General features: G+C 36.8%; 1 protein-coding gene across 1 annotated transcript; it reads left to right on the top strand.

Annotated features, from left to right (window-relative positions):
* Positions 1 to 4,853: 4,853 nt before the first annotated feature.
* Positions 4,854 to 13,527, top strand: LOC106415012 (alpha-glucan water dikinase 1, chloroplastic). The gene is made up of 34 exons (XM_013855607.3): positions 4,854 to 5,108; positions 5,220 to 5,397; positions 5,529 to 5,784; positions 5,875 to 5,916; positions 6,020 to 6,120; positions 6,197 to 6,275; positions 6,372 to 6,463; positions 6,536 to 6,689; positions 6,774 to 7,169; positions 7,278 to 7,385; positions 7,469 to 7,564; positions 7,653 to 7,793; positions 7,884 to 7,972; positions 8,151 to 8,285; positions 8,405 to 8,567; positions 8,718 to 8,807; positions 8,896 to 9,081; positions 9,156 to 9,218; positions 9,299 to 9,361; positions 9,459 to 9,518; positions 9,611 to 9,763; positions 9,881 to 9,964; positions 10,156 to 10,332; positions 10,415 to 10,521; positions 10,596 to 10,809; positions 10,899 to 11,002; positions 11,084 to 11,219; positions 11,328 to 11,453; positions 11,678 to 11,788; positions 11,886 to 11,984; positions 12,069 to 12,242; positions 12,742 to 12,834; positions 12,927 to 13,042; positions 13,134 to 13,527. The coding sequence occupies exons 3-34, from the start codon at positions 5,551 to 5,553 to the stop codon at positions 13,336 to 13,338; spliced, it is 4,191 nt and encodes a 1,396-aa protein (XP_013711061.2). The 5' UTR covers positions 4,854 to 5,108; positions 5,220 to 5,397; positions 5,529 to 5,550; the 3' UTR covers positions 13,339 to 13,527.
* The last annotated feature ends 778 nt before the right edge of the window (positions 13,528 to 14,305 follow it).

The following is a 14,305-nucleotide window of genomic DNA, read 5'->3' as shown; positions in this document are numbered from 1 at the left end:
TGATCTCCGAGAACAATATGGTTCACATTATTTAGCACATATGCTTTACCGGGACACTCGATGTCAAGAGACATGAGAAACGACCTAAGAGGTCAAAGTGGTCTAGATACGGCTTAGAAATGAACTTGGCCGATTACTCCTTTCCTACATATACATGAAAGATCACGCACCAGATGCGTAGAATGTAGAAACCTACACTGAGGTTCACATCAGGGGGAGTAGTACGTGTTGTACTATTTTTCCTTCATCATGGTTTTGTCCCACTGGGTTTTTCTAATAAGGTTTTAATGAGGCAACATGAAGCGTACTACAAATCCTGTATAGTTATGGCATCCAAGGGGGAGTGTTATAAATCATGGAGTGGATTGCCATTAACCAGGCCCGGAGCGAGACCGGTCCAATACCTAGAAGATGGAGAGACGGCCGAAGCCCTAGAGAGAGGAGAGAGAGAGAGCCGAATTTAGGAGAGAGAGACGGCCACAAAGCTTGGAGAAAAGGAAACTCTTTCCTTTTCCTAGTAGATGTAATCTTTTCATTATTATGTATTAGTATTTTTCCTAATCCTAGTGTGTTTAGGTTTTGGATACTTTCCATTTATCTTCATCTTGTAATCCTTATATAAAGAAACCCCCTTAATCATTAATAAGAACACACAGAAATATTCAGTCTCTAAACACTCTATTTACAACAGGTACGATCATTTCTCAAAAGTTAGAGTCACAGAACTATTAATTAAATATCGGTTCTTTACCTAAAATAAATAAATTTTGAAGAAGATTATTTTCACGGTCGTTGCAAAGAAAACACAGTGATGTATAAACTTTTCATTATCTCTTAATTAGTCCACGAAACTTAAGACACTATCATGATCAGAACCAGGTTTTGGTGTAAATAGTAGGGTCAGAAACCAGGTTTGATTCAAGTAGGGTATATGAATCGGAAGAGTTCTAAAATCCAAACATAAATCTTAAAACACGTTTCAGAAAAGAAGAAGCTCACAACACAAAATAAAACACGTAACGTTTCATGCCAAGTTGCCAACGTAACATAGCTAAAAGATATCCACATTTATCTTTTTCTCTCTAACCATTTTTTTTTAATTTTTATTTTTTTGTGTGCACATCTCTATAACCATTATAGTTGTTGGGTTTTTGTCGTTGCAAAAATCATACACTACCATGCATTATAGAAAATTATCCCTTTGCTAGTTAACATGTAGTCTTTTCACGATGTGTAAAGCCTTTGTAGAAACACCTCACACAAAATGCCATATAATGCAACATGATTGAACAAGTTGGCTTTGGACGCTAATTAACAAAGATAAAGAACCCAAAAAATCTTCTGTAGTTCGTGGTTTGTGATTAGAAAAAAATGATTAGAAAAAACAAACAAGTCGACCAAAGAAAAAAAAGGGAAATTGGGGGCTATACACATGAAAAAAATGTAATTCACAAACTAGCGGTTTTACCTAACGGATATACACAACCTCATATATACATAATAATACTGTCACACCCCTGTCAATTGACCGGCTCATCTGCTAGAAGATAAATAAATCAAAAATAAAAGTTTTACTGCCCAAAGTAAATCGTGTCTTCTCCCATTCCACACAACTTCTCCTTCTCACTTTCTTCGTCGGTAGTTTCTGGAATTCGAAAGGACCTTGCCGCTGATCTGCTCCAACGGCTCGCCTCTGAATGCAATCAACTTTTCATCTCCGTCGTCCTCCCTTGTAATCGTCTTCGGTTTTACAGGCGTCGGTGGTTTTGTTTTGCGTTACGGTTTCGGCGGAGGGGAGTAACACCGCCGGCATCTCCAACTTCACAGAGTAGCGGTTTTCTCAGATCTTTGACAACGCTGTAAGTTATTTTGCTTTCTGATTCATCTCTGTTTCTCTGATTTTATTTTTTCGATCTTGTCAAAATTATGGTTTTTAATTGTTAAGTATGTATCATTGTTCCTGTTGGAAACCATTGTTTCGGTTACAAAATTCCATCGTCGCAGATCGGACTTTCTCAAATTTATTTAGGGTTCGAGTTTTCCCAGGTTGTGTGAGGGTTTCTTGAATTTGAATGGTTTCATATCGATGATGCAAACTATGTGGTGTAGTAATTTATACAAAGATGTATAGAATATCATTGCTTAGAATTGGCCTGTCAGTACACATAGTATGAAATTTCAGATCTGGTTTCCATTTGGAATGTAATAGTATTCGTATCCCATTCAATCATTCCATGTAGGATAGTATCACTTGCGATAATGTTTGATATGCTGCACTTTGTGTTTGGGTGTGGTTCAGTCTGATGTTCTTAATCTAAGTTATGCTTTATTTGGGGTTTTTGTCTCTGTGGTCCATAGTTCATGGTGTAGAAATATCGATTATTTTGTGGAATGCAATCTGCAACACATATATGTTACGTCTATGACCGCATCTGTATATTTCGTTGCTATGTGTCATAACAAGTGGAATAGTATGCGGTTCATATTATTCAATTTCACATGGAATCGTACATTCACATGATATGATGTTCCATTCGGTTGTCGGTTCTTACTCTGTTTAACTCATTATTCATTTCTATATTGCATATGACATTGTGAACCATCTTCACTCTTTGCCTCTCTTACTTTTCATTCTTCAGGTTTTGTATGGACAAGTTAGAGCTTCCGAGTGAAAATATCTTGGTAAATCGGGAGGTGTATGTGGCATCCTCCTACTCTTTCATATGTAATAGATGTCATCAACTTGTGTTAGGTGTTTAATGTCAAGTGTAGTTTTACCACTCCCCCATTAGATTTGTATCCAAGTAACATAGTATATGTTATATGGAATGGAACATTTAAAATAATAAATACATAGCACAATTATATGGAATAACATAATCGCATGAGATTGTACCTACGTTTCCCACTGCATATTCCATGTGGCTCATGAGGTTTATATTTTCATAAGATTTGGGTTCCCTATGTATTGGGGTTTATATTTCCCTAACTTGGGTGTAGTCTTTACTATCAAGTGTTCTATTACCAATACCATTAGCTTTGTATTTCGTGTTGGTCATGAGGAATATAAATACATGTTCCCAATAGTATGACATGTGGATTTAATTTCACAAAGAGCTCGGTTACCTATGTATGGGGGTTTATATTTCCTTAACTTGGGTTTAGTGTTTACTCTCAAATGTTCTATTACCATTCCCATTAGCTTTGTATTTCATGTGGCTAATGAAGAATGTAAATACATGTCCCTTGTATTATTGCACGTGGATTTAGTTTACCGAAGATTTCGGTTGCCTATGATGGATTGGGGTTTATATTTTCCTATCTTGGGTTTAGTGTTTGATGTCAAGTGTTCTATTATCATACCCATTAGTTTTGTATTTCATGTTGCTCATGAAGAATTTAAATATATTTCTCCACTATTATGGCAGGTGGATTTAATTTCAAAAAGATCTTGGTTCGGTTGCCTATGTATTGGGGTTTACGTTTCTCTAACTTGGGTTTAGTGATTACTATCAATTGTTCTATTACCATCCCCATTAGTTTTTTATTTCATGTGGCTCATTAGGAATGTAAATACATGTCTCCAATCTCCTATTAAATTACTTAAATATATACAGGATATACTATGCAACTAGTATATAATTAACATGGTAAATGTTACATGGAATAGTAGTTCTCAGGTAAATAACATAGTACATACTATTTGAAATATAACTTCTCACGTAATAGACGTTGTAAACCGTTCAGCAAACACAATGTGTGTCACTGACCCAAGCTCCAACAACCAGTAAAATCTAATTTCCACCACTCGTTCAACCAAAAACTTTGAATGAAACAACATGCTATAAATCATCCATTTTATATGAGGGTAGTTTCCATTCGACATGACTAAAATAGAATAGAATCTCTGTTTGTAATTTACTAATATAATCACGAACAAAGACGGTGAAGTGTGCAGTTAATATAATCATGAACAAAGACGGTGAAGTGTGCAGTTGGGGAGAGGCGATGATGTATTTAGTGCAATAAATTTGCAATTATGGGTTACAGCTCTTCTGTATTAAAGAGTAGGAGAAAGCCACATACAAAGGTAGATTTACTGAAGATATTTTTACTGTGGAGAGGTAAACGAGTGGTGAAAATTAGTACCGGTAATCTTAAATGATGTATTCAAAGCAAAACATAAATGATGTATTCCATATAATAATCATTGTAAATATATGTGAAGAAACTCAGAAGCAACAAAGTGAAAGAAGATAAAGATTCACTGTCTTGAAGAAAGGAGGAGGTAATTTCGTGTGAGAATATTCTAATAAACCGAGTTTCATAGGAAATTTACTCTTTTGATAGAATAATACTATTCTGAATCTGTAATGAAATACATTTTGAAATATAAATGGTTTCAATTGGAACTATATTTGTATTTATATTCTATCTAAAATACATAGTATGAAACTACAATTCTTAAATTCTTCGTTTGTTTAATATTGTTTCTTTTACACTTACGATTTTCATCTACTCCTCTCTCAGGATCTTTTCCTTCCTTTGATTTTGACTACGGTTCTTCGACGCGCTTCCTAAATTCTCTTATTGTTACTATGAGACACAAAACCACCACGTTGTTTGCTTTATGTGTTGGAACCGGTAACATGTTACTTAGAAGAGTATAGCCGGGTGGAATAAAGGCAAAAAAATAGTGGATAGATTATGTCAAAATCATGTCCATTTTTTCAATTTTTCACCGAAATGTGGTTATTACGCCAATTAGCCCGAAAAAAATATCAAAACAAAATGACAAAAGAAACAGAAAGAAAGAAATTAAAATATATGAAAAAGCAAAAATCAGTTCTGTAGTAAAATAGTACATAGTAATGAAAATATCTCAGAATCCCACGAGACTGGACTCTCTCTCTCTCTCATCCCTGATTACCGTTCCTCCTACGAACTGGAATCACAAAGCACCACGTGGCGTAATGGCAGGAGATAAAGTGCCCCCCGTCTTACTTAGATTACACGTGATTGTGTGAAGAAGAAGAAAAAGAGGCAAAGAGCGAAAGAAACTCACTCCCACTTTCAAAAAGATCTTTCTTTTGTGATTCACTCAACAGGTAAAACTGTTTTTCTTTTGAAATTTCACATTTCAATTTCGTTAGATTCTGCTAGTTTATCGGTGCTTCCGTTTTTTTTTAATTTTTTTTTAAATTTTGTGTTGATTGAAGTTGCTAATTGCGATTGCTCTGTACAAAGTTGTTCTCTTTGGTGACTCTCGTGTTGTTCGGCTTTGTTTTGATTTACGAAAGACGATTCCTTTCTTCTGTGTGTTATACTGCACTTGTTCCCATTAGCTCATCAAGCAACTACCATTACTGTAATTGTCAGTCAAAAAGAAACAAAAGTGTAAGTCTCTGTCTGATTCTTCCTTTTGTTAGTATAACAACTTGTTTCTTTAATCTATCTATTTATTGCAAAGCTTGATTCTTTTCTTGTTATTCTATCGTTTTTATATAAACCAAAACTTTAATTATCAGATCAAAGTGTGACAAGAAAGCAATGAGTAACTCCCTAGTAAATAACTTACTTAACCGGGCTTTGATTCGTCCTCCACATCATACCAAGCTCAACTCTTCTTGCCTTCCTGCTGTGGGGAAGATTGGCAGATCTAATCTGAGTACACAGTTATTCGGGAAAGGTCTTCATAAGTCTGCACAGAGGCTGCTCACTGATATAGGAAGGCCTGTCTCCTTTGTTACACGAGCTGTTCTTGCCATGGATCCTGCTTCTCAGGTAAAATTCTTTCTTGCCAACAGATGTTGAAATGCTTGTACATTGATTGAATCCATTATATGCTAAAAAAATGTTTCATCCTTTGAACAGGCAGTAGAGAAATTTAATCTTGACGGAAACATTGACTTACTGGTAAGTGTAACCTTTTTACAAACAATGGCTATTATCTTCTTGGCATTTGCATAGCCATAAAAAATTATTTGGTGTTAATTTTTATGAATGTAATTCACAATAGGTCGAAGTCAGTTCTACAAATGTTAGAGAAGTAAATATCCAAATAGCTCATACAAGCGACTCGTTGCTTCTACACTGGGGTGGAATACGTGACAACAAAGAGTATGTTCTCGTCAAATGATGTTCAACTTGCCTAGCTAATTGTTTTTGTTAACTTTCTTTCTTATTTTCTTTTTAGAAAATGGGTTTTACCTTCTCGCTCTCCGGATAGAACTATAAACTACAAGAACAGAGCGCTTAGAACTCCGTTTGTGAAAGTGAGTTTTTAAAATTCATTCCTCCACACACATTATTACACTGCTACTTGTGTAACTTAAAGATTTAAAAATGTTGCTTTGGGTTCTCATTCACAGTCCGGTGACAACTCTTACCTCAAACTAGAGATAGATGATCACGCCATACAAGCTATTGAGTTTCTTATATTTGACGAGAGTCGCAACAAATGGTGAGCTTGCTATTTAAACTAGAACATAGAGCTACCTAATTTTTTCATAATCCTAAGTCTTAACATATGCAGGTACAAAAACAACGGTCAAAATTTTCATATAAACTTACCAATGGGAAAGAATGTGGAGCACAACGTTTCTGTTCCTGAAGATCTTGTACAGATCCAAGCATATATTAGATGGGAACGTAATGGTAAACAAAATTACTCCCCTGAGAAAGAGAAGGTATGACTTTGTACCTATACAACTAAGGATATTTTTCTTTGTGCTTTTATAGTTAAGCGAGTAATTAGCCTCTGGTCTTTATAGGAGGAGTATGAAGCTGCTCGTGCGGAGCTAAGGGAGGAAATGATGAGAGGTGCTTCAGCGGAAGATCTTCGAAGGAAGCTGCTGAAGAAAGATGACACTAGTGACTCTCCGGAGTCTAAGGAGACTTCATCCAGTGAACAGAAGTCAGAGAAAAAAGTTTCCAAGCAACCGAAGCAGAAAAAACATTTCAGCACTGAGAAGATTCAGCGCAAAGGAAGGGACCTGAATAAGCTTATATGCAAGCACGCTGCTGATTCTGTTGAATCAAAATCCAAATCCTCAAGTGAACCACGGGCCTTAACGACTTTGGAGATGTATGCTAAAGCAAAGGAGGAACAAGAAAGTACTCCGGTCTTTAGCAAGAAATCGTTCAAGCTTGAAGGCAGCATGATCTTGGTCAGTTGAGAGTATCTATCTTGCGCTCTCTCTTTCTATTTCTGTTCGGTTTAGATATAAATCCAACAATCATGTTCTAATTGCAAGTCATTGTTCCCTTTTATTCAGGTTCTTGTCACTAAACTTTCCGGAAAGACTAAAATTCATCTGGCAACTGATTACAAAGAGAAGATTACTCTTCACTGGGCTTTATCTCAAAAGGGTGGAGAGTGGTTGGTAAGATTTTTCTTGTTTTTGTTTTAATTTCTCAATCATACTTATAAAGCATTTCTGGTTTGGTGTCTATTTTGACACTGTAGGACCCACCTTCAGATATACTGCCACCAAACTCTTTGCCAGTACGTGGTGCTGTTGATACACAACTCACCATTGCTTCAACAGATCTTCCTAGTCCGGTAATGACTATTGCAATCTATTATATCCTATAAGCCTAATAGCATTTGAATCCAGAGATGATATGTAAAAGCCTCATGTTAACCGTAGGTGCAAACTTTTGAGGTGGAAATAGAAGGAGACAGTTACAAGGGCATGCCATTTGTACTCAAGGCTGGTGAAAGATGGATCAAAAATAGTGGCAGAGACTTTTATGTGGACTTTGCTAAAGAAGAGAAACATGTTCAGAAGGTTCCTCTTCCTTCTCGGTCTTCTGAAAATCACTTTTAATTGGGTCTGTTGTCTTCTAGATACTTAATTTTAGTTTTTTCCATTTGAAAGGATTATGGTGATGGAAAAGGTACAGCCAAGAATTTACTGGATAGAATCGCAAATCTGGAGAGTGAGGCTCAAAAGTCTTTCATGCATCGGTCAGTTTTATGGTCAAAGCATTCTGGTTCTTAATATTTTCTGCTTACTTTCCACAATGACTAAATTTATATTCTCAGTCATACATCTCTTTTGTGCATGAAGTGATATGCAACTTCAGGAAAACACTCTCGACTTTAATGATGGGTCAATCTTGTTTTTTTTTTGTTGTATTCTTAGATTCAACATTGCAGCAGATCTTGTGAACGAAGCAAAAAATGCTGGTCAACTGGGCTTTGCAGGGATCCTAGTCTGGATGAGGTTTATGGCTACAAGACAGCTTGTATGGAACAAAAACTATAATGTTAAGCCAAGGTACAGTTCAAAGAATGTGATTAGTAATCTAATTTCTAGATTCTGTCCACATTTGCAAAAGATATCTTCATTTTTACAGCGTCCTTCAGCAAATTACACAACTCACTATTTTATTGCAGGGAGATAAGCAAAGCGCAGGATAGGTTGACTGATGTTCTACAGGAAGTTTATGCAAGTTATCCAGAGTACAGAGAACTTTTGCGGATGATAATGTCTACCGTTGGTCGAGGCGGTGAAGGAGATGTTGGGCAACGAATCCGAGACGAAATTCTAGTCATCCAGGTTGGTCTTTATAATCTTTTCAAAAAGATATTTAAGGTAATAAGATGAAAAGTTTGGCATATCAAGATGGGATGGGATGAGTTTTTTATTTATTTGAAAAATGATTAGTAAACTTTTTAGTTGTTGAGTGAGTGAAGTTCCTGTTTGCAGAGGAATAATGACTGCGCGGGTGGAATGATGGAGGAATGGCATCAGAAGTTGCATAACAACACTAGTCCAGATGATGTTGTCATCTGTCAGGTATTTGACGTTTAATTAACAATAATAGTTCATGATTCCAGTTCTACAGTCTCTGTCTTTTTTTTTTTTGACACTTTTATTGATGTAGGCTTTGATGGATTATGTGAAAAGTGACTTTGACATGAGTGTTTACTGGAAGACTTTGAACGAAAATGGCATAACCAAAGAGCGACTCTTGAGTTATGATCGTGCCATACACTCTGAACCAAGTTTTAGAAGAGAACAAAAAGATGGTCTTCTCCGTGATCTTGGACACTACATGAGGACTTTAAAGGTTGATTCCCCAATTTTCTTGCACCTTTCTTCTAAAAACTTGGTCTAATTTGTGGTCTTTTTTATATTGTTTAGGCTGTTCATTCAGGGGCAGACCTGGAATCAGCTATACAAAATTGCATGGGCTACCAAGATGATGTAATGCTGTTATACTGAAACTTTATAGTTAATGATTCTTCTTGGAAATTGGCAACTGAAACATTTGTGTTGTCCTTCAGGGAGAAGGTTTCATGGTTGGGGTGCAGATAAATCCTGTATCAGGATTGCCTTCTGGATATCCAGTACACCTTTCTTCTCATCTTCCTTACACATTTCAAGAATTTAAAATGCCTGTTCAAATCAGTACAACTTACACTTTGTTGGCATGTTCTTCAACAGGACTTGCTTCGTTTCGTCCTACAACATGTTGAAGAAAAGAATGTTGAGCCACTTCTTGAGGTGTTATGTTTTCTTATCTACCATGTCGATTATTATTTTACTACTAATTTGGCCTCTTCGTATACTTACCATGAGAAGGAATATTGGTGTAGGGCTTGCTCGAAGCTCGTCAAGAGCTAAGGCCACTTCTGCTGAAGTCTCATGACCGCCTCAAGGATCTATTATTCTTGGACCTGGCTCTCGATTCTACTGTCAGAACAGCTATTGAAAGAGGATATGAGCAATTGAATGATGCTGGACCTGAGGTAAATGGATTCATTCTTCTTTCATGATAAAATTGTTCTTGCACATAATGTTTCAACAGTTTCATATGCTTCTTTTTCACTATTCTGCTTTTATTATATAATGCTTTTGTGTTGCAGAAAATTATGTACTTCATCAGCCTCGTTCTTGAAAATCTTGCCCTTTCGTCAGATGACAATGAAGATCTTATCTACTGCTTGAAGGTGAGTTATTCAGTGACTTTGCCCATGTTTGCTATAGAACATTATCTATAGACTGGTTTCATCAAGATCTTGCATTCTTGGCTTCCTTATATAGTCTATGTTACCTAGTTCTTCCTAATGACTAAAGGTCCATGGTCCAAAATGTGAAGAATTTAGAAAAGATGCATGATTATGTTCTACTGGTTTTGCAGGGATGGCAATTTGCCCTCAACATGTTCAAGAGCAAAAAAGATCATTGGGCACTGTATGCAAAATCTGTTCTTGACAGAAGCCGACTGGCACTTCAAAGCAAAGCTGAGAGGTACCTTGAAATTTTGCAACCATCGGCTGAGTATCTTGGATCTTGTCTTGGAGTCGATCAATGGGCTGTAAGCTACACTTCCTGTGACTAAAACCATCCTTCTTTCTCATCCATTATTTTATATATTTCCCTCGAACCATTGTAAACAGGTTAGCATATTTACTGAAGAGATCATTCGAGCCGGATCTGCTGCAGCGTTGTCATCACTTGTTAACCGACTCGACCCAGTTCTTAGGAAGACTGCCAACTTGGGAAGGTTAGATGGCCAAACAGTTATCTGACTGATTAGAAAATTGTAATCTAATGTACATTCGTTTTCTCTTTGATCAGTTGGCAGGTTATAAGTCCTGTAGAGGTCGTTGGATACGTCACTGTTGTGGATGAATTGCTCACTGTACAGAACAAAACCTACGACAGACCTACGATCATAGTTGCGAAAAGAGTGAGAGGAGAGGAGGAGATTCCTGATGGTGCTGTTGCAGTACTGACACCTGACATGCCTGATGTACTATCTCATGTCTCTGTCCGAGCAAGAAATGGAAAGGTTAAAAAAAAATGTCACCATGTTGTTACCAAATTGTTATTGATGCTTGTTGTTTTGTTCATTCAACTTTGTCTGGATTCCACTTGCAGATCTGCTTTGCCACATGTTTTGATTCTGGGATCTTATCTGATCTCCAAGCAATGGATGGGAAAGTGCTGAGCCTAAAGCCAACCTCTGCAGATGTGGTCTATAGGTGATTATACTTGTGCTTGATAGTGTTATTATGTTGAACTCTTTTAATTTTATTCTTTTGCTTGTTTTTGGCTCTACTCAGAGAGGTGAATGATAGTGAAGTTTCGAGTCAAAGTTCAGACAACTTAGAAGATGTCCCTCCTCCAAGCATTTCCTTGGTCAAGAAGCAGTTTGTGGGTAGATATGCTATATCGTCTGAGGAGTTCACTAATGACTTGGTTAGTGTGTAAAACGTTATTGGATTTTTACTTTCCTCATCTTTGTATCTTTTTATTATATTTTGGTCTTTGTATAGTAACGATACACTTCCCTTTATCTTTTTCTAGGTTGGTGCTAAATCAAGGAATATTGGATACCTGAAAGGGAAAGTTCCTTCTTGGGTTGGTATCCCAACTTCAGTTGCGCTGCCATTTGGTGTTTTTGAGAAGGTTCTCTCCGAAAAGGCGAATCAGGTACGGTTGCATAGTTCCAATGCTTCTTAGGATTTCTAGGGAATTTCTTAGAATGTTTCTTTTATGAGGTCCTCTCCACAAGCTATGGTGCATTGGTGTGCATGACTAATGAGTATCATGAAGTTGTCGCTGTTAAGACCAAATATATCTTGAGACTCTTATTTTTCATGATTATCTCAACCTACTTCCGAGTCACTCTCTCTCTCTCCCTCTTCATGTGGCAGGCGGTGAGCGAGAAATTGCAAGTATTGAAGAAAAGTCTTGATGAGGGAGACCAAGGTGCTCTTGGAGAAATCCGTAAGACAGTGTTGGGACTAGTCGCACCCTCAGAACTGGTATGTCATATTGTTTCTTTTTGTTAGAACCGTGGGACACAATTAACTATATTCATTGCTAAGAGAAGTGTGCCTATGTAATGGTTATGGTGCTCAGGTTGAGGAACTGAAAAGAACTATGAAAAGTTCTGACATGCCATGGCCGGGTGATGAAGGTGAACAGAGATGGGAGCAAGCTTGGTCAGCCATTAAAAAGGTCAAATCTTAGTATAAGCTACATTACATTGCTGCTTAACCTTAAATATGTCAAATCTCACTAACCGGCTATTTAAAATCTCAGGTATGGGCTTCAAAATGGAACGAGAGAGCGTACTTCAGCACAAAGAAAGTAAAACTGGATCATGACTATCTCTGCATGGCTGTTTTGGTCCAAGAAGTCATCAATGCTGACTACGCATTCGTCATTCACACAACCAACCCATCTTCTGGAGACTCATCAGAGATTTACGCTGAGGTAAAAAAATCTTTATTTCCCCTTCATCTTTACTCCTAAACCTAGGCCTGAGATTTTGAACCAAACGAACCAAAATTTCGGTTAGTTCGGTTTGATTCGGTAAGTGTTTTTTATAAAATCGGTTTTCGTTTCGGTTTGGTTTGGTTACTCTGGTTTTCTTCTTTAAAAATATTTATATCCAAACCATACAAAAACCCCAACCGAACTAAGCAAATTTCAAACCGAGATAACCGAAATTAGCTAAATTTATTCGAAGTTTTAACAAAATTAAACTAAAATCTAGCCGAAATCAAAAACTTCGGTAGGATTTTCAAAACTGAATAAACCACCAATCCGAACCAAACTTTATTTCGGGTTAATTAGATAAGATTTATGTTGAACCGAACTAAGTGAAAGCCGAACCAAATAACCTGAACTAACCAAAATTGCAGGCCTACCTAAACCCTTGCGAACCGGTGCTTTGTCCAACTTCGCCTGACTGTTACTTTTTTGGTTTCAGGTTGTCAAAGGCCTTGGTGAAACTCTTGTAGGAGCATATCCGGGTCGGTCTCTGAGTTTCATCTGCAAGAAAAACAACCTTGATTCGCCTCTGGTACTAAAACCTAACCACTGTTTTTTATAATGTGTGCAAACTGTGTCCTCTTAAAATGATTCAAGCTGATGAGGTTTAAAACATCATTCCAGTTGCTAGGTTACCCAAGCAAACCCATTGGACTGTTCATAAGACGCTCCATCATCTTCAGATCCGATTCTAACGGAGAAGATCTCGAAGGCTATGCAGGTGCAGGTCTCTACGACAGGTAACTAAACCTCTTGTCATTGTCTTGGTTTCATCATTGTAGAAATACTTGAGTAGCAATGAACCTTCTTCTTCCTGGTTTTTTTGGGCAGTGTACCAATGGACGAGGAAGACAAAGTCGTGCTCGATTACACAACGGATCCTCTCATCACTGACGAGAGCTTCCAAAAAAAGATCCTCTCAGACATTGCACGCGCAGGAGATGCCATCGAGAAACTGTATGGAACTCCACAGGATATTGAAGGTGTGATCAGACACGGGAAGCTCTATGTCGTCCAGACACGACCACAAGTGTGATCAAATTCTCTGACCATCTCAATGTGTACGTTACGTTATTTGTCCAGTGAACTTCTTTACTCTATAAGCAAAGAGTGTAAAGCATAAAAGCGTATAGATTAAGAAATGTGTAGCACAAAAACATTATTTGGCATTACCATTAAGATGTAAGCAAAAAAACTGTAATTGGAGTTGAAAACTTCTTCGGCTTTTGCTTTCTCGTAGTTTCTTCAAGCTTAGTACTACTCAAAACTGCTTATCGTTTCAGTGGTCGGGCGAGAGACTACTTGAAGTTTGCATATATGGGTTAGTTACTCCAAGTGTTATTCCGATTCCAGATATATTATACGACATAATTAATAAAGAAAGTTGTATAAAATGCAAAATTTATTTTATTTTCTTCCCGGATATTTAAGGTTACATGACCGCAATTTGGCAACGTCCACGAAATATTTTTGAAGATGATCAAATAAAGACGGAATTAGTATCATCATATGAATGTAAAATAAACATAATCGTATATTTGAAAATTGTGGTATTCACGTTAAATATGAGGTAATAACTTAGGCTAATGACTAACTGAGTTAGGCATGTGCACTATTACTTGATACCCGGCTTATTGATACCCGGCTTATACTTGCTACTTGACTCGGTTCAGTTTGAAAAAACCAGTATTTGCTACAATCAAGTCGAGTAACAAGTAAATAGATTCTATTACAAGTCAAGTAACAAATATATTTTTATTTTTAGCTACTTGGCTTGTTACTTGACTTGTTAGTATCCTCTACTTGTTCCTTTACTTGTTATATATTATTTAGTTTATTAAATATTTGATATCTATTTTATTAGTTAATTAAAATTTGATGTATTATATATGTCTATCAAAACTAAAAGAATTGTGTTTAAATATCAATACCCAACATTACTAAACTATTGGGGTAGTACTAACCGATTTAGCCCAACGTAAATCTGATGTTTATGTATAGAG

The sequence above is a fragment of the Brassica napus genome, chromosome C8, assembly GCF_020379485.1.
Source record: "Brassica napus cultivar Da-Ae chromosome C8, Da-Ae, whole genome shotgun sequence".
In the NCBI taxonomy this organism is placed as follows: Eukaryota; Viridiplantae; Streptophyta; class Magnoliopsida; order Brassicales; family Brassicaceae; genus Brassica; species Brassica napus.
The sequence above is the reverse complement of the archived record's forward strand: the minus strand, read 5'-3'. Positions and strand labels throughout refer to the sequence as shown.